At 45.3% G+C, this 18,688-nt stretch overlaps 2 protein-coding genes and 1 long non-coding RNA gene across 3 annotated transcripts in view; all 3 read right to left on the reverse strand.

Moving 5' to 3' along the window:
- LOC131881320 (uncharacterized) overlaps nucleotides 1-5,046 on the reverse strand; it is a 9,779-nt gene extending 4,733 nt beyond the window's left edge. Inside the window, 3 exon segments of the mRNA XM_059228158.1 lie at nucleotides 1,169-1,392; nucleotides 1,460-3,223; nucleotides 3,351-5,046. Coding sequence (XP_059084141.1) covers nucleotides 1,169-1,392; nucleotides 1,460-3,223; nucleotides 3,351-4,946 — 3,584 coding nt within the window. The 5' untranslated portion in view covers nucleotides 4,947-5,046.
- Nucleotides 5,047-5,132: 86 nt separating this feature from the next.
- LOC131881321 (ell-associated factor Eaf-like) lies at nucleotides 5,133-11,095 on the reverse strand. Its single transcript, XM_059228159.1, has 2 exons — nucleotides 10,307-11,095; nucleotides 5,133-5,915 (listed from the first exon to the last, which is right to left on the reverse strand). Exon 2 carries the CDS (start codon nucleotides 5,844-5,846, stop codon nucleotides 5,133-5,135), a length of 714 nt encoding a protein of 237 aa, XP_059084142.1. The 5' UTR covers nucleotides 5,847-5,915; nucleotides 10,307-11,095.
- Nucleotides 11,096-16,461: 5,366 nt separating this feature from the next.
- LOC131880088 (uncharacterized) lies at nucleotides 16,462-17,711 on the reverse strand. The gene is made up of 2 exons (XR_009373234.1): nucleotides 17,490-17,711; nucleotides 16,462-16,908 (listed from the first exon to the last, which is right to left on the reverse strand). It is a non-coding gene; the product is annotated as an uncharacterized LOC131880088 (long non-coding RNA).
- Between the last annotated feature and the right edge of the window lie 977 nt (nucleotides 17,712-18,688).

Below are 18,688 nucleotides of genomic sequence, written 5' to 3' on the forward strand. Positions count from 1 at the left end.
AACTTTTGAAATACTTCTCGTGTATTACCCTCTTCAGGAGCACTTATTATTGAAATATTTCTCATTCAAAACTGAAATCTTTCCCTGGGCTTAACAACGATTATTGAATATTTGTAACCGTGACACAAAAAGACACCATGGAAAAACAGTATTAGACTGAAGAAAAATGTTGCTCTGAGTCAGGTTGGCAGTTCAACGAAATATCAATGAGGAGATGTCAACAATAAAGTGGTGTAAATATACGAACATTTGAAACTACAGACACATTCAACGTTGTTAAAAGCAAGTTCCATTTTCAGTCCTGCGCTTCTTTCTGTAAGATGTAGGAAAGTGTAAAAAGTGGAAATTTCTGTTAAGAGAGATTGCTTAAAAGCTTGAAGTTTCTTCACTTGCCAAGAGCGAAACAAAATATTAATTATTATAATAATCATATTTTGTTGCCTTAATACCTTACATGGGCGAACCTGCGGTCATTCCCGAGGGTGAGGTAATAATTAGTGTTGGGCTGTGACGACAAAGCGGGAATATCCCTCAATTGGGACACCCAAAATCAGTTGGCAGGCAGGCCGAGCGAGAGAGCTGCCATCTGACTTCGTAACAAACAAAACAAGATTGTAATTTATTTACTTGTAATTTCTTTACTACGGCCCTGCTCATTTCTGCCTTGAAAAGAATTTGTAATTCTCTTCAAAATCTGTCTCGCCAACTCGTACAGCCTCACGTTAGCCGTTTCAAAACCAAGAAGACACAGTTTTTTGAGTTTACAAAAATTTATTGGCTAAATATCTTTTGTACACTGATCGTCATAGATAAATTTCATAATAAATATCATCATTATCCTAGGATATGCAATTTGAATCTCTATTTAGGGGACTGCTTTGGATGATTGAAAAATGAAGGGAGTAATGCGACCTTCAGGGTTCTCATTCACGGCGGCAGGGTTGTTTTATATATTTTAGTATAACCTTCTTGTACAGAACCAACTCATTAAATGGGAGGGTGTCCAAGTGACGAACTCGTACTTATTTACATTATGTATATAAATAGAAAATATGCCGCGACATTTGTTTAAACATACAACTTGAACTTTGAAGACTCTTTCTTAGGCTTTTGTTCGAGATCTGTCAATCTGCACGCTAGATCATCTCTTCCGGTTCTAAGTAGCTACTGCTCTTCCTCGGGGTGACCGCTCTCAGTGTAACGATGAAGTAGATGTTTCAGGACCGAGGTGTGGGCGTAGGGAGTCATGCCATCAGAGCGCCTCAGACCAAAACCTTCTTGAGCCTCGTCATTCTGACCCTTCGGTTTGAAGGGCTCACCAACAGGAGTGCAATTGTTCTTGGGGGTAGTGGTGGTATTGTTGGTGTTGGTGTTGTTGTTGGCGGCGTTGACCTCGATTTGCAACTGGATCTTGCTGGTTTGGATTTTTGTTGTTGTTGTTGTTGTTGGCGGCGTTGACCTCGATTTGCAACTGGATCTTGCTGGTTTGGATTTTTGAGATGGCTCGGTTGGACAAAGGTACAGTTGGCATTTGGGGGCAAAGCAGATGCAGATTGGGTGCGGGCACTCCCACTGGCCTCCCTGTTGGGTGTTCGTTGGCCAAAGTGGTGGCAGGTGGGGAGGCCGGGGGCATTTGGGATTGAGATCCTATGGAGTGGGTGTGATTTGTGTTTTTGGATTCGGCCCCTTGGGCCGGGAGAGTGGGTGGGCTTTGTGGTTCCCTCATACCTAGCAGGCGCCGTCGAAGAATGTCATTGGACTCGTCGCCTTCGACAACCGATTTCTTCTTGGGAGGGACCACGCCATAATCGTTGGAGTTTAACCGTTTCCGGGCTGATGGATCGAGAAGAATAAGCTTCAGAAAGGATGACGGTTCTTCCAATGGCTCGCTTGGGTGATTGGCGGCACCCTGATGGTCTTCACGATGGTCCTTACTAGGTGGAGTTGGGGGCAACACATCGGGTATGTTGTGCTCCAAAGGAAGAGTGAGCCTTTTGTCGGCCTCTAGTCGCTCTTGGTGCGCCCGCTCTTCCTCGTCTTTCTCCTCCTGTTCTAATCCCGTCTTGTCATCCTTCAGGAGGCTTGGATAGTTGGGCTTTGGCATCAACATCGATCTACTGGTCTTGGACTCGCTGGTGATGGTAGCTGAAGGGAACCCTTTGGCTCGGATGCCGCCCGATTGAGTGGTGATGGGAGATGGGTGGAGCTCTAATGCGGACATGAGTGGGACAATGCGCGGGCGTTGGTGAGGTACTTTTGGTGCTTGGACTTCAAGCTGCGTAGGCTGGAGGTTGACATCTGCTTGAATTTGGACGTGACTGGCTGGTGAGTATCGATAGGTTTGTGGGAAAAGTGCAAATGGACCTCGAATGGGATGCGAGTCCGTGCTGCTAGCATCGTCATCCAATACGATTTCTACTGCTTTCTCTGGTGCCGGAAGTTTGATGGCGCTCTTCCTGACTCGCGCGATCTGCTCTTCCCACAGCTCATCGTGGTTACGGTCCAAATCATCTTGGACTGACTTTTCCTTGTAATTGCCGAGTTGGGCTAACCACATTTGAGTTCGCTTGGCAGCTGGCTCTTCTTTGATATCAGGCAAAGCTGGGAGGGAATCGCGAGTGATTTCGGTCAAAGCTGGCGCTGTCTCTTTGACTAGACTGGTTGCACTTGAAGGAGGGGTGTATTGCGAGGAACTGGTCTTATCGCTATTCTCGTTGGAAGCTCTAATTTGAGCCAAGAGATCCATGTAACTCTTTTGGGCCTGGTGGGGGGCTCTGCTCTCCTGATGCATTTTGAGGGCAACCTCTGGTTCCACTTTGATCTTCGGCTTGGTAATGGGGGCCGCCATGCTAACAGGCACCTGAATTGTGGGTTGAGCCTGATCCACCGAGGTCGATGATCGCATCTTTATTAAGGTTAAAGTGTTCATGGACTGCACAGCCAAGGCCTTCATTTCTGCTGCCACTTTGGCTTGGTCCGTGCTGTTTGTGCGAGCATGAATCTGATCTAGCCAACGCTCTTCATGATTGGATTCATCCATGGACGGAGATCTTTGGGAAGCTGGGCCTTTCAGGGGTGTGCCATCTTCGGCGTGCTTTCCCAACTGCTTTTGCCACATATCTTCATTGGTCTTGAGGTCAACCCCGACCCGGCGATGCTTGGCAAGCTCGTACTTCCAGAATTCATCCGTGTGTACTTTGTTGCGGTGATACATCGAGACATGCTGGAAATCAATGAGGAAAAATTGTGTTACTAGATCGCTCCGAAATGGGTCATTGCCGGAGAAACTGGATTCGTCCACATAAAAGCTTCCGACAGAAAGAAAAAAGAAACTGAGCAAGAGAACTCACCTGTTTAAGAGTTTGCTTCCAGCTGTAGCTCTTCTCGCAGAAGGGACATTGGAACTGCTTGGCGTGAGCGCCGTTGGAGGAGCCACCTTGACCTCGATTCATATTCTTGACACACATTTGCTTTTTAAGATGTTGCTTCAAACTCGTTTTGTAAGCAAACTCTCGGAAACAATTCGGGCATTTCAGTGGCCCATTCTGCCCGCTGTGAGCAGTTTGCATATGATCATTGAGGAATCTCTTCTCCGTGAAATCCTTGCCACACTCGGTGCAAACAAATGGGCGCTCTCCGGTGTGAACTCTGTAGTGCACATTCAAATGAGACTTGCGAGCGTAAGCTTTGGAACAAATGGAACAAACGAATGGCTTTTCGCCCGTGTGCATACGGATATGCTCCTCCAGAGAGTTGTTGTCGTTGCACGCCTTCTCACACATGGGGCACATGAAGTTGGACGTTTTGGTATGAGTGGTCATATGAGCCCGGAGTGTGGACTTTCGGCCGAATGACTTGCCACATTTGTGACACTCGAAGTTGCGCTCCCCAGTATGGGTGACGATGTGGGACTGGAGATGATATCGATTGACGAAGGCCTTGTCACAAAAGTCGCAAGGGAAGATGATCTCGCCATTGGCAGTCTTGATCTGCCTGTAGCTTGGCTGGGGATGGCCATTTTGGTCTAACATCGAGCTCGTCCATGTATCAATGGAGGACACCTCGGAGGTTAGGTCTGACATGTCCTCTTGGGGTGCAAATCCGTGGCTTCGGCAAGACACCGAGGGTTTCCTCAATGATCCTATGGGGCGTAATTCGTGGTCAACACTTTGGCTTCTAACGGCTCGATCAGCCGAAGTCTCAGACCCAGTCATCTTGGCGAAGTCCTTGATTTTAATGCAAGTCGAAGCCTCAGACACCGAGATGCAATCCTCATTTTCTTGTTGTTGTTGTTGTTGCGGGTGTAAAGGCTGATTCTGATGCTGTTGTTGATGATGTTCATAGTGATGTTGTTCTGACAAATCTATTGCAGTGTCATCCGACACTTTGGCTATGGTAACATTGGGTTCGATCATTTCCCGCTGGGTCTCTTGCTCGTTCGAGATTTTGCGGGGGATGGCCACAGAATAATCCTCGGGCAATTGATGAGGAGATCCTCCGCGATAGGGAGAGTTCTGCCCGGAAGATCCATCTTCATGTCCACTATCATCTGACACAAATTTGTTCTTTTCCACGACTAGGGACAAGGGAGCTTCATCCGACTCATCACACACAAGTTGGGCCATAGATCTCCCATTGTGAGCAACAGGAACGGGGCAATACACAGGTGACGAATGTGACCCAACTTGATGATGGTGATAAGGACTACGATCCGGAGAGCTTCTGGGCTCGGAATAACCTGACGAGCTATGGTGCGGACTAGGATGTTGGGCATGGGACTGTTGAGGGGGTCCCCGTATCATCTTCCCGTGAACTTGGGGTCTTGAGTGAGGACTAGGTAGATTTTTTGTCTTATGGGGTAGCACCAATGAGAGGGGACTGTCGGAACCGGCCGGAGAACTCGGTCCCATCTTGTCGGTTCGCTCTTGGCGAAAATGGTCGGGCATGATATTGGATGGAGTATCACCGGGATTGTGTTCTATCCAAACGGCAAATGGGGCTTGCAAATCTCACACCTGAAATGGCAAAGTGCTTTGTTAGTTCTATTTGTGCAGCCGGCGCAATTGGTCTCATTATGTCTAGGAGCTATGCTTATTAGTACCGTGTCTCACAATCACAATAAAAATGAAAGTCTATTCATCCATCTTCCCACTAGNCGAGATGCAATCCTCATTTTCTTGTTGTTGTTGTTGTTGTTGCGGGTGTAAAGGCTGATTCTGATGCTGTTGTTGATGATGTTCATAGTGATGTTGTTCTGACAAATCTATTGCAGTGTCATCCGACACTTTGGCTATGGTAACATTGGGTTCGATCATTTCCCGCTGGGTCTCTTGCTCGTTCGAGATTTTGCGGGGGATGGCCACAGAATAATCCTCGGGCAATTGATGAGGAGATCCTCCGCGATAGGGAGAGTTCTGCCCGGAAGATCCATCTTCATGTCCACTATCATCTGACACAAATTTGTTCTTTTCCACGACTAGGGACAAGGGAGCTTCATCCGACTCATCACACACAAGTTGGGCCATAGATCTCCCATTGTGAGCAACAGGAACGGGGCAATACACAGGTGACGAATGTGACCCAACTTGATGATGGTGATAAGGACTACGATCCGGAGAGCTTCTGGGCTCGGAATAACCGGACGAGCTATGGTGCGGACTAGGATGTTGGGCATGGGACTGTTGAGGGGGTCCCCGTATCATCTTCCCGTGAACTTGGGGTCTTGAGTGAGGACTAGGTAGATTTTTTGTCTTATGGGGTAGCACCAATGAGAGGGGACTGTCGGAACCGGCCGGAGAACTCGGTCCCATCTTGTCGGTTCGCTCTTGGCGAAAATGGTCGGGCATGATATTGGATGGAGTATCACCGGGATTGTGTTCTATCCAAACGGCAAATGGGGCTTGCAAATCTCACACCTGAAATGGCAAAGTGCTTTGTTAGTTCTATTTGTGCAGCCGGCGCAATTGGTCTCATTATGTCTAGGAGCTATGCTTATTAGTACCGTGTCTCACAATCACAATAAAAATGAAAGTCTATTCATCCATCTTCCCACTAGTGCGTCTCTAATTATACCTTCGATCGGTTGTGTTTTCCTCCTTTTTGACTCGCTTACAATGCCTCCATTCGCACGTAGGGTTTTGTGTTCCAGGCCTGCCTGAATTTCCTTGCATCTCCCTCCTCCCTGGCTTGTTAGTTCCATCCAGTGTGTACACTCAGTTCACTGCCTGGAAGAACGACAATTACAGTTAGTTGCGAAATGGAGTCACCTGTCGCTCTTCCCGGGTGTGGAAGCTGAAACGAAAGGAAACCACCAAGGCAGCAGCTTCAGCTTCCACCACATCCCTTCGACCTTCAACAGGTTGTTCGAGCATCTTTCCTCGATCCTTGGCGGCGCCAGTGTCTGCCTCAATGCCATTTTCACTCCCAACATCTTTGCGCACCACCGCCCAATCAAATCCCGGTGGTTGGCTGATGCCCAGTTCACGGTGTACCCCTACAGTGAGTGGTTGCATGCACCTTCCACACTCGGCGGCAGAACAAAATGAACGGTTCAAGTTGATTTTGCCTGCCTCGGTCCACAATCTTTCGTCCTTACATGACGTAGTGGAGCTGGAGTGGAAGGATACGACCAAGTGCCAATGGAAGGTTCGCTTTCAAATCTGGCTTTGAAAGTTCAATGACAAGAGTGCATTGCCCTCTCGTTTCTAGTTTGCTAGGATTCTCTAGGTGGATGGATGGTGGATGTATTCAGGGTCTTCTCGTGTACAACGACCATCGCCATGTCAATTGACCTTCGGGGGGGTTATTGATCTCGGCCAATCAAGGTAAGTGCAATCCCCGAATGCAGTGAGAATTGCATTTGCGAAATTTGCGAGAAGCCACGCCATTGCCTGACAAAGCCATGATGCTGATGGCTACATTAGCCCAGCTGATTGACATAGCATTACCTCTACCTTTCGCCCCAGTCAAAATAGGAATCCAATATTCTGATTTTGGACTTCAATAATGAGACAGTGGATTATATACTCGAAATTCGATTTGACCCTGAGTTGAAAGAGACCTATTCTTGGGCGATTTCCTTATAATTTCACACTTTTTCCGTGATCGATTCTTCAGGCGTCTTTTTCAGAGTCTCGGGCAACTGCATTTCAACAAGCCTCGAGGCTGACAGAACAGAATTTGACCTTCCATCATGCGAGTAAGCTCAATTTTTCTAATTCCCCCCCACACACACACACTTATGTCGATTTTCCTCCTCTTCTTTGGGCTTCAAAATGAAATGAAAACAATTGAAGGTTACCTCAGGATCTCTTCAGCCTCCCCTTCGAAGTCTTTCTCATTCTTGTTATCTCAATTTTTTTCGCGAGACGAAATGATTGAACTACATGTGCTCATTGCTCTCAAGGTGAGCTCGTTCTTGGGAAGTCTGGTTTTCCACCCAGATACTTGGATGGGTATCCTCCTATCCAGCAGAATACCCGAATGTACATTGGCATTCGTCTATTGGCGAAGATGGCGAATTGACCATCCAGGCCCGATTATTTTGCGCTGAACTTAAAACTGAAAAACCTTAACTTTAGCAACTGGAAACCCACACAGCCCTTGGAAACCCAAACTGAAATTTCTCTGAGGTCTTGTTGTCTTGACTCCATACATCAATGTCATTCCAGGAATGTTTTCCGGATCAACTGTCTTTAACGAAATATCGAGCAAGTTACAGGTGATCCGTGGCCAACTTAAAGTCGCCTGTCAATCAGTGAGACGGACTGGTTTGTACTCAATATATTTTTTGTTACCACAGCAAATTATGAAATCCTCAATTATTTTGGATCCAAAACTGAAGGGCTAGGAATTTTGCAATGCCTCGCTGCCAAGTACGCAAAGAGGTGTACGCTCACTAATGTCCGTATGGAGGCCCTTAACTCGCCTGCTCAGTCGCTCGCATACTCACTCACATACTCAGTGAGGCACACATCGCGTATCCTGATGATGCTGGGGCTGGTCTTGTACCTGGATGGACGGGGTTCAGGATTTTTCAGAGGTTGATGAACCTAACTGTTCTTGTGTGACATTGCCCTCGAAATTTCCAGGCTATCAGCCAGTTAGCAAGGCAGTCAGGCAACCAACCAACTAGCTAGCTAACCAACCAACCAACCAACCAACCAACCAAAGCGTCAAGCACTCAACCAACCAAGGGGGCATTTTTCGAAGGATACTTCTTGAAGTTTCTACCTGTTGGTGTCTTCTCTATCTTCAATGACTTACTGGTTCGTAGTCTTGGAATGTTATAAGAACATGAATTTCATATCAAAAGTACTCAACTGATACAATAGTCTTTCCTGAAAATGGATCCTGAGACTAATTTGCTGGAAATCAGAACCACAGAGGCAAGGTCGGAAGCAGCCAAGGTTGCGAGAACGGAGAAGTTTCTCCAAGGTTCGGCCTCTTACTCCGTCTACCTGGGGTTCAATTGTTGAATGTATGCGTATTGCATGTACTGTAGTACACCCATAGTGGTGAGTGCTGCTATGGAGGGTGATTGTAGGGAAGCGTGAAAATAACGAAGCTGCTTGGGTGGATACGCTGGATTCACCATTGAATGGCACTTCATGCCTTACCACTATTATTACTACTACTGCATGTACGACATAGGGCAGGGTACATTAACTTGAGGGTACGTGCAGGTTAAAGGGGATGATGCGCCGTAAACTCATGGATCAGGATGAGGTGGTGCCGTTAGCCGAGGCACTTTTTTTCTTTCTTTATTGTGACAAACCGTGCTCGATAGCAGAACGGAAAATGTACAAAGAAAGCGATGAGATCCTCCGTATTCAGGCAATGTCGAAAGGAAATTCAAGACTCGATGATCAAGGAAGGCGACCAATTTCCGGTTCTTATAGAAAAATCCGAATATTGAGAAGCGCCATCAGTCTGTTTCAATGACGGTTCCATTTCCCAACTCGGATGGCCATTTGTTCCACTTTCAGACGAATCTTGTGTACTTCCATGGATATCCATGGATATCTGGGGGTCTCGCTGCAATCTAGTTCAAACGCACTTTTTCCTCCTCCTTTGGTAACCTAGTTGGAAACAAAAGCGAAAAAGCTCTCTTTTCTGGTTGAAAGAGGATCGTCAAGTCCTGGCGTCGGTCTCCTCAGGAAGGATTGGTTCCACTCCGTCCACGCCAAGAAGAGAGTGACCTCATTCTGGAACCAAACCAGTTCACGTCTGCTTCCAAGAGACGGAAAAAAATGAGGCCATCAACACTGGATCAAAAAATAGACGAAGTACAAAGTTCAGCCCCAGTTGATCAAACAAAATGGAACAGCCGAGGAGCTACATCGAATTCCGGTGGAGTACTTCCCAAGTGGGCATGTATTAAAAAAAAGGAGTGTCTCGATTGTTGAGACAGCTTGTCGCCCACTCTTGAACTGTAGGCTCTACTACTTAAACAACATGGCGCAGAGAATCATTCGCTCGAAGCCTTCAATTTGCTCGTCCCTATGTGACCGTGAGTGATCTGAAGACACAAGTAGTAGCCGGAGTAGGAGTGTTTATCAAATTGAGGTCATGCGATAATGTGTCCGCATATCCAATACTACGCGATGATGTTGCCACTCGCCCAATAGAGACGTAGTACGAAGGATACGTTGCCGTCCGTATGTGTGTAGTATGTGGAGCGAAGAGAGTGGATTGCTGGGAGAATGAGCTCGAGAGAAGTAGTCTCATTCTCTCCTTAGGATCTTGTGCACTGGCTGCGATGACGTCTAACCTTCAAAGAGTGACCTAGAAAACCCTCCCGACACCATACATGAGCTCACACGGATGCACTACCACACTTAAGTACAACGTTGCAGCAACAACAACCGAAGCAAGAGCAGCCACACGTGTACTGTACATAGACCGAGGAAGATACCAAGTCTGACCTCATTTCGCTATCGCTACGCAAACTTTGGCAAATCCCGATTGAATTGGGTCAGGCCTCACTTGTTCATCCATTCAGGATTGTCGACGAACAACGTGATTATTCGATTTTCACTTGCTGATGATCCCTCCCCAATAGAGGACAATTCGCGTCCCATGTCTGGGAAGTGAAAAATGGAACCCGGTTCCAAGCTCATGTATGGCCTTTGCTCGCAATTCATAGCCGACTTCGAGAAAGGGAGCAGCAACAAGGCAACAATCCTCAATGTTGTTCCCCCATTTGACCTAGATTCTCCTCAGAGGAAAGAGACAGAGAACGAAGAGAAAGAGAAGAAAGAGAACGAAAAGAAAAACAGCTGTTTGGGGAGAGGCTGTTGCCTACCTGAAAGCAACTCTCCCGACTTGCATCTACTTTCAACCGGCCGCCATGACTGTCGGGCTGACACACATTTGAAATTGCCAAGTAAGGCCTTTTTTTTATCGGTCAGCAATCAGGGCAACCCGATGTATGAATGCAAAATCTGACGTTTAACATGACCAGGAACCAATGACGAACTGCCAACCAGCCTCCTGGAGGGTCCAATTAGTCCCAGCGTCAATCATTTGCGTAGCTTCATGAGCCATCTTCTCCAATCCACCCCCTTCAGTGTTGGATTCGGTGAACCCTGACAAGCTTACAGAACGAGCAAAGTGGAGCGTTTCTCCACACTTGGCCTTGGAATCGTCCCCCTCTTGTCCTTCTCCTCGCCATTCCATTTGCAATGTACAAAATCCTTCGGACTGGATCTCGTCTCTCAAAACGAGCAAAATGTGCAAACGGAAAATCAGGTCCTACCCTCCCTTGCTCGTTAGCCACAAAGCGTACATGTACGAACATGTACTGGTGCACAGGGTCTTGAGAGATGGGTGATACTGAAGAATCGAAGAATCACGCCAGGAAAGCTGGAGAGCTAGCTATCCCTCGACAAAGACATGGGGCCACGAGTTCCAGGAATCCTTAAAATGTCACTGCATGTGTGCATGATGATGTGTTTTACCCTACTCAGTCATACGGGTGCACTCAAACTTCAAGGCTTGAAATTGTCCTTCTTGTTTTGACGGAGCTGTTCTCTTCTTTTCTTTTTTTTTTATTTGAAAAAAACGTTCAGATTTCTGGAGGTTTTAATTGATGAGTGTCTTACCTTAGAGGTGGAGAATTTTCCTGACGGGCTCCTGTGCGTTATGTGAAATCATTCACGTCGCCACTTTTCAAGATCGATGGCCAAGCCGATGAAAATCACAATGTCCGGCACAAAAGTAACTAGGAGCTACAGATGCCAATGAGCAATTACTACCATGGTAGACGATTTTTTTTGTCGCTTTTGTGTATCACAATATTGATTGCAGAATGCGTAGGTTAGCTCAAGACGAACTGTCTGGGTTGATGGGGTCAACTTGTGAGGGGACCATAAGAATTGAGAGAAGATCCTTATGTGTTTGACTATCTTCTTATTCTTCCCTGATGAACTTGGGGTGTGTTTTCGTGGAGGATGAACACTTGACTAGGGACAGACGTGAAGATGAAGGCGAAAATCCGTCCGTCTCTTACTTTTCTCCCTGGCACTGGGCACTGACTTTTCGTAGGTACGTACGCGCGTAGTACGTCGTGCGCATGTGCGCACTCCCAAGGCGCAACAGAACCCGCTCGCACTCTTTCGGGCCTGAAATTTTCCAAGCCTGACATTGAGAGTATTGTACTAATTCTGAACTAAAGGAGACGGAACGATCGAGGAACCAACGAGGGACCGAACCAAGAATTGAGATCGAGACGTCTCGCAGTAGGATGATGATGACCTGTTTCCCATCGAAGACCATTCTTGAGCTATTTTACTTGACTCTGAATTCTCAGATGTATTCGGAGCCAAGATTTTTAGAAACCAAACATTGCCCACCGCTATCAAAGAATTTCCTACCGGCGAATTAGTCTTTACATATTACAACTTTAGTGTCACATACGTTCAGAGCTATCCATAGAATGTAATAATGTCCGAATGTGTTCTACATTTTGTCCTGTGGTGTGTGGCTAATCTATGGCTAATAGTAGTCACCTCATAGGAGCAAGCTGTCCAATGCCTTTGAGCACTAGCTCAGCTACCTTATGTTTGCGCTTGAAATACACACTCCTCCCCAAGTCCTCCCAGCTGTTGTTTGGCTGCTTATTTTCTCGCGAGGAGGAGCTGCATGCATGACTTTCAGGTGATGGCCTTCCACTGCATCAAAGTCCCGTTTACTTTCACTCTTAGGCCATCACTCGTCCGTTCGTTCGTCTGTCCCTCCATCCAGTCAGCAGCAGGAGCAACCAGAGTAGGAATAGCAGCTAGAGCTGGTTTCTAGATGGACGAGTGCGAGCAACGAGCAGAGCAGAGCAGGAAAAAAACAGCTGAAACGAGTTGATTCCTCTTACCCGAGAAACAACGGCGAGCAAAGAGGAGGCGATCTCCGCATTCGTCCGTTCGTTCGTTCTTGCTTGTGTGTACTTCAGGATTTGGGCCAAGACTTTGCCACTGAACTTGACTGCACGCGGGTGAAGTGGACAACAAGAGGTCGCCAAATTGTGTTGTACTTTTGCTTTAAAGAGCGGGAGAACTTCATGAATCCGCTCAAGACTAGAGCATAACTCCGTACCTACCCCTTCTCTGATATGGAACAAAGTCCGGGAGGAGAACAGGAGGTTTGTTGTTTGGCCTTGCAGTGGTTTGGAAACGTTTCCGTAGCCTTGAGGTCTTTGGAGTCATCAATTGCGTCGCTGATTTTCGTTGTGTCTGAGGTGAAACCTCTCCTCATTCATTTGAATCGTGACTCACAAAAATCTTTTTTTCATTTTAAGGGTATTGTCGCTAAGAACATGAACAGTCCCCGTGGAAAACAGAGTTAAAGCCATCCATTCCTTGATCAATGCGTTGGCATCTTGATGACTCTGAACATTATTTGTTCAAGCTCCTACAAGAGCATCATTCATTCTAGGACACAAGGAGAATTTTCGCAGACTGTCTGTCTCTTCGGTGCCCTCAAAGCTAGCTTTTAGAAACAGATCTTGGAAGTCAGCAGGCTGCCGAGACTCTCTGGCTCAAGTGCATACAGCTACTCTCCTGTACATTTTCCAAGTCTCAAGATCATTCGCAGCAATACTGAATACTTGGAAAGTGAACGATTTGACCTTAGAGCATCGCTTGGGAGGGCCAGGTAACACAATCTCGAGCACAGGCAGCAAGTATTTTTTTCCAGTCTTGGGATCCGTCTTCGGCTCCTTTTTGAAAGACTCACATGCACGTCAGAGAGCAGCCATCGTCAAAAGATGGTTCAATCTAAATAACATTGTTCCTACCTAATTGGTCTGGATTGATTTTTTTGTTCGTGTTGGGCTGATTTCGAAGAACGTTTGTAAACATGGACTAATTGTCAAGAGGTAGAGTGAACACATGCTGTCGATATCAATCTAACTTGCTTGTTTACCAGCTAGATGCAGAGTTAGCTTTGTGAAAAAAAATATGTGACACACTTTTACATACATCGAATATCTATGTTACGCAGTCTTGGTCGAGGGCTTAAGTTGAAAAGTTAAAACCATGAGGCCCGATCTATCATTGGCATATTTTATCATCAAGAGAGTTTTATTGCTCATTGATTGATCTATTGGCTGTGCCATGTGCAAAACTTTTTCCAAATAAAAAAAAACACGGGATTGATTCAAATAAAAATGCCACATTTTCATCTTCGGTCCATTCGTCCACTTTAGATAATTTCGATGTTTTGCCTTGTTTTTACTTTGTCACTTTTTACCGATCTTAAAATCATGTCGTACATATGTAGTCGGAGAACCATTTGCTTATAACATTCCTCTTACTGTCTCTTATCAAACTTTTTCAAACTTCTTTAATGAATGGATGACAATACTCTGTTCACCCAGACAACTGTTTTTCGTTGTATGAACGTTTTTTTTTGTTCTTGCAGACAGTGTTATATCACATGACAATGATGCTAATCACTTGCCATTTATGAAGTGAACATACTCGTTTCTCGAACAAGTTGGATACAGTATCGTCTGGATAAATGTGCAATTCATCCCTTGAGAGCCTAAATTAGGTTGTCCTTGAACAAATCTTTCTCGAAAGTCTGTCAACATCAGAACTGGATCGATCCCGACGTCTGAACTCTTTTATTCCAGACAAACGAGTACACTCATATCTACATTTATGTCCTAATTATAGATGAACCCGCACTAACGTACCCCTGTTTATGGCGCGTAATTGGCTTTTCCTTGGGAAAATTAGTCTCAAAGGATATGCAGGTTTGACAAATTCCGATCTGTTTCCTCATTATTTTTCCTCCAGCATGGTAGCGATTTTCAAATCATCGACACAAGCACACTTCTTGCAACTCTCCACGGAAAGGCTGATCTTGTATTTGCCTTTGCAGCCCCAGCCAAGGTCAAATGATGCGAGTTCCACTTGTAGACCCACAACCCACTTCACGTTTGAAGACTGACGAGTTATGATGACTTGAACGAGCCTTGTTCCACCGAGAATAGAAGGCCAACTTCTCAGTCTTTGTATGGCCGAATTTAGGTCACGGCAACTGGTTTAATGTTGCCTCTCGTTCGAGGAGAATAACGTTGCAATGCGAAAGTCCCATCGTGCCGAAAGCATTGCAATTCCTCAACTGTTAAATGGGTGCACAGTGGCACAAAAATACTGTCTGGTACATGCATACACGAACGTGCACTTGCACTTGCCCACACCCAAAGTTGCTGGTTCTTTGGACGAGATTGGTGCACCCAGGTTGTGCGTAGAAAATGACTCCAAGCAAATGTGCGCCTTACTTTTGGCAGAACATAATGCGTCTTAATTTGCTTGCGGTGTTGCACGCACCTATAAGCATAATAAGTATCTCATATTTTGATCAATTACATGATTTGAAAGTGCAAGGACGAAGATTTATTGTACACTCGAATGAACGTGATGGAAACGGTTCAGGCTCTTAATAAGAAAATACTATGTTCTCGGGATTGGCATCAAATCGTGATGGATTAGGAAATATATGACAAATCTGACAAAGTACATTTCCACCCTTGGATGTTTTGGCTTCAATTGAAAGTCCTCATAAGGATTGTAACTTTGTTTTAATGTATCTCGTAAATGCGAAAGCTGAAAAAGTATGACAAATCAACCAATGAAGGAAGGATTTTTTTTTTGTCTTCAAAACCCGGCTGACCACAAGAGTTTTTCGTCCGCAAACCAAAATACAATTTGTATTTGAGTGGATAAGTTCTTCGAAAGCCTTTTATTTGGACAATTCATGACGCAGTTACCAATCAAGAAGGGTCGTTTCCTTGCAACCCCAGCCATTCTGGGTTAAGACGAAGACATCTGGAGGTTGAATCTGGTTGGGTTTTTTAACATTTCTTAAGCATCGTTTGCTCAGGCAAACGATGCAAGTCTACAAATGACAAAGGGTAAGGCTCATTCAAAAGGCTATCATGACCATTCCTTTATTGCGAACGTTTATGTTCATATTGATTTGTTGTTTCTATCTCAAACATACATACGGACATTGTTCCAAAATCGTATGTTGGAACAGAAAAACAACAATTTTCCCGTTTTATTTGACTTTTTCTTTTGTAAATGCCTTACGATCAAATTGTTAACCAAACCATTCAAGTCAAGTCCACTCATAAAGATGCTAAAACAAAAGAGGAAGCGAGTGAGTAATGGTTGTGCTTTTTTCTTTTGGCTGCTTCCCCAGAATTCCATGATCTCAGGCCAATCGGAATGTCGGAAAATTCAAGAGTTCGCGAGAACGGGATGTTTACCATCTCCTCGGGATCCAGAGTTCATTGCCCGATGGTTTTGAAACACGATGCTGTCAGGATGACGTCGTCGATAGAGATCTTCATCCTTGCATGCGTCAGGGCTTTGGTCTTCACCTCATGGAGTCCATACCTATAACATCCCGGACGGCTGCAAGGTCGTCCAAGGAAAAGCTGCCATGCGCTTTAAACCTACAACCTACAGACCTATTTTCACCGCTGTTCAGGATACAAGCAGGCTTGATGCCGCTTACCCGATGTACACAACTCTCGACGTACGTGCATTCAGTCGATCACGAGAAGTCGGCCTAGTCTTTTAAAACGATTGCTCAACCTCGCTTGACTATCCTCCATCCAACTAGTATTGGTAGAAGTAGAAGTAGTAGTAGTAATAGTAGTAGTACTACCATAACCAGCGCAGCCAAAAGCTGCTACCTACGAGTGAGAGCCTGGTAGGATCGTACTTAAAACGGCTATAGAACATTTTGAGGGACGAAAAGCCATTGAACTCTAGCAAAGGGGAAAGTTGGAATACCAAAAATCTGGTACAACTTAAACAGTATTGAGTTGCGAACCTGGAACATTTCCACCCGTGATCATTCTCGCCCCATTTGTACGATCAAGTGAGTGAACATAAATTGGCTACCACGTCCTCCAAGAATCTCAATTATCATTCAATGAATTGATAGTCGTTAAAAAATCCATCGTCATATTACAAGAACTTTACTCATCAATTGAAATAATGAATGGTTCAGCACACATTAGCCCTTTATAACAAACACTTATCTTATCAAGAATCCTTGGTTCCAGAGTATTGTCATCCATCCTGCCGGAGGACTTGAGTTGAGTTGGATCAAGTCTTTGAAGGTCAGTTGCAAGTTGGTTCTCGCCCTCGAAACTTCTTCCACCTTCCATTGCAGATGGATGGATGGCTACTCGACGTGGTGGCTGATTGGGGGATAGCTGATCTTGGTCCTAGGAACGTTTGGAAGAAATGCTCGGAATGGATCCACCACCAACCGACTGCCTGATTGCTTGACGCCATGACTGACTTGCTGGCTGATTGTGGTCGATGCTGGAGTGTCGGATGGTTGTAAGCGCGTTTGGATAAGAAGTCAATGACTTCCAACCAGATATTCCTGGAAATGGAAACGTTGGTTGAAAAAAAATACAACGTCAATTCATGTCTGTGACGCATATTAGAGAGTGAGACCAAACGCACTTGCTGGCATCAGGACATTGAACTTCACATTGTGACACACACACACACACACAATCAGCACGGTTTCAGTGCAATCACTTTCAAAATGAGATTTCTAGAATTCGGCAAAAGGGCCCTTCTGAAATGTGCAGTTCTTAGTCGAAAAACAATACGATAGTTTAACCTGGAACTCAAAGAAGTGAATGGCAATCTGATGTATCTAAACATCACCATGGCATGTCAAATTGGGTGCAACCCAAACTTAACTTGAAAGGCTTTGAAAACCAAAGAATTTACCCACGTCACATACGTACATTGGTTTATCCAAAAGTTATTAAATTCAATTTCAATAGACCTTCAAAAAGCATTACAATTAAACAAAGCAAGTAGATCTGCAAGGTTGCAGATTGTTATGCAGGTACACCCAAAACTAACTGATCCCGGAAGATTTTGTCCAAACCCAATAAACCTTTCCGAACACAAATTTAAGTACTTTCTCAATAAAGTAAATGGACTTACTTGAAATACCAAGACATATGTTTATAGGCGCCTGACGGCACAACGCGAGAAAAATGGTTGCTTTAGGTGAGCACATCTACAAACAAGATCATAAACAATAGCCATTTTTTCCCCACTTTTATGTCACAACATTCTGAACAAAACTGGACCTATTTTGCCCTCTTACACAGCTCCATCCAAGCTCTCTAAAGATACTTTGCTCCTTGCTCTTATCCGTTCTTATCAATGAGAATGCCAAGACTCGTATTTGTAAAGTACGCTTAAAATCACAATCTTCGATCAAGTTTTATCCTCTTCAGAAGGGAACCCAATTCATCAGCCAATAAGCCCCAGGAAGCCCTGGGAAGGCAGAGTGGGCAAAAATCTGTTGATTTCAAGTTCAGAACAAGGATATGTGGGGCCAATGACCCCACCAGAGTTCACATCGCGTTCATCAACCTGCTTCATGCCACCCACCCCCTCCACCTATGGATGGATAGAGCACCAAACTTCAAGCATGGTTGTACAGTGGTCGGACTGTACGCACGTAGACTGAGAGTGAGAGTGTACTAGTCCAACATGCCAGTCAGTGTATCTCTTGGAAGTTAGAACTCCAGTACAAACACACATGGAAGAGAAACCAAGGTCATCAAAGCCGTCATCCACTGGCTGCAATAGTTCCACTACCACTACTACAACCCTACTCCCTACCACCACCTTGCCCTCAATGGAAGACATCATCTCGCTTATGCTTCAGAATAACTGTTCAACAGCTTGGTGGATTTGCCAGGGAGAGGGGAATGGGAGGATCAGGGGTTGACATCTTGTGATGATCCGCAGCGCCCTCTGGTACAATCTATTCGCATGGAATAGGGGAACTAAGAAACCAGTTTCAGTTGGTCGTTGTGAAAATGCATTTGAAACCATGAAAACTGAGAGATCGGGTTACCAAGCAATTTAATTACAAAAGTGCCTGCCTATGGAAGTTGGGCCTTGGAAATACGGCGAGGCCACAGATGGGTCAAAGACTCACTGGATGATTTCAAAACGATATGATCGCAGATACTCTACTTACATGTACGCTATAAAGGCAATAAACCAGGCTTCCCCAATGATGCCACAACCTTGATTTGGTGAGAGGAAAGACCCACAAGCTTACTCGTACCAAGATTGTCTGGCTCTGAGGTCGACTTTCTGTAAGCTCCCTAAGATCCATAGAT

The sequence above is a fragment of the Tigriopus californicus genome, chromosome 5 (assembly GCF_007210705.1).
Source record: "Tigriopus californicus strain San Diego chromosome 5, Tcal_SD_v2.1, whole genome shotgun sequence".
Lineage (NCBI taxonomy): Eukaryota > Metazoa > Arthropoda > Copepoda > Harpacticoida > Harpacticidae > Tigriopus > Tigriopus californicus.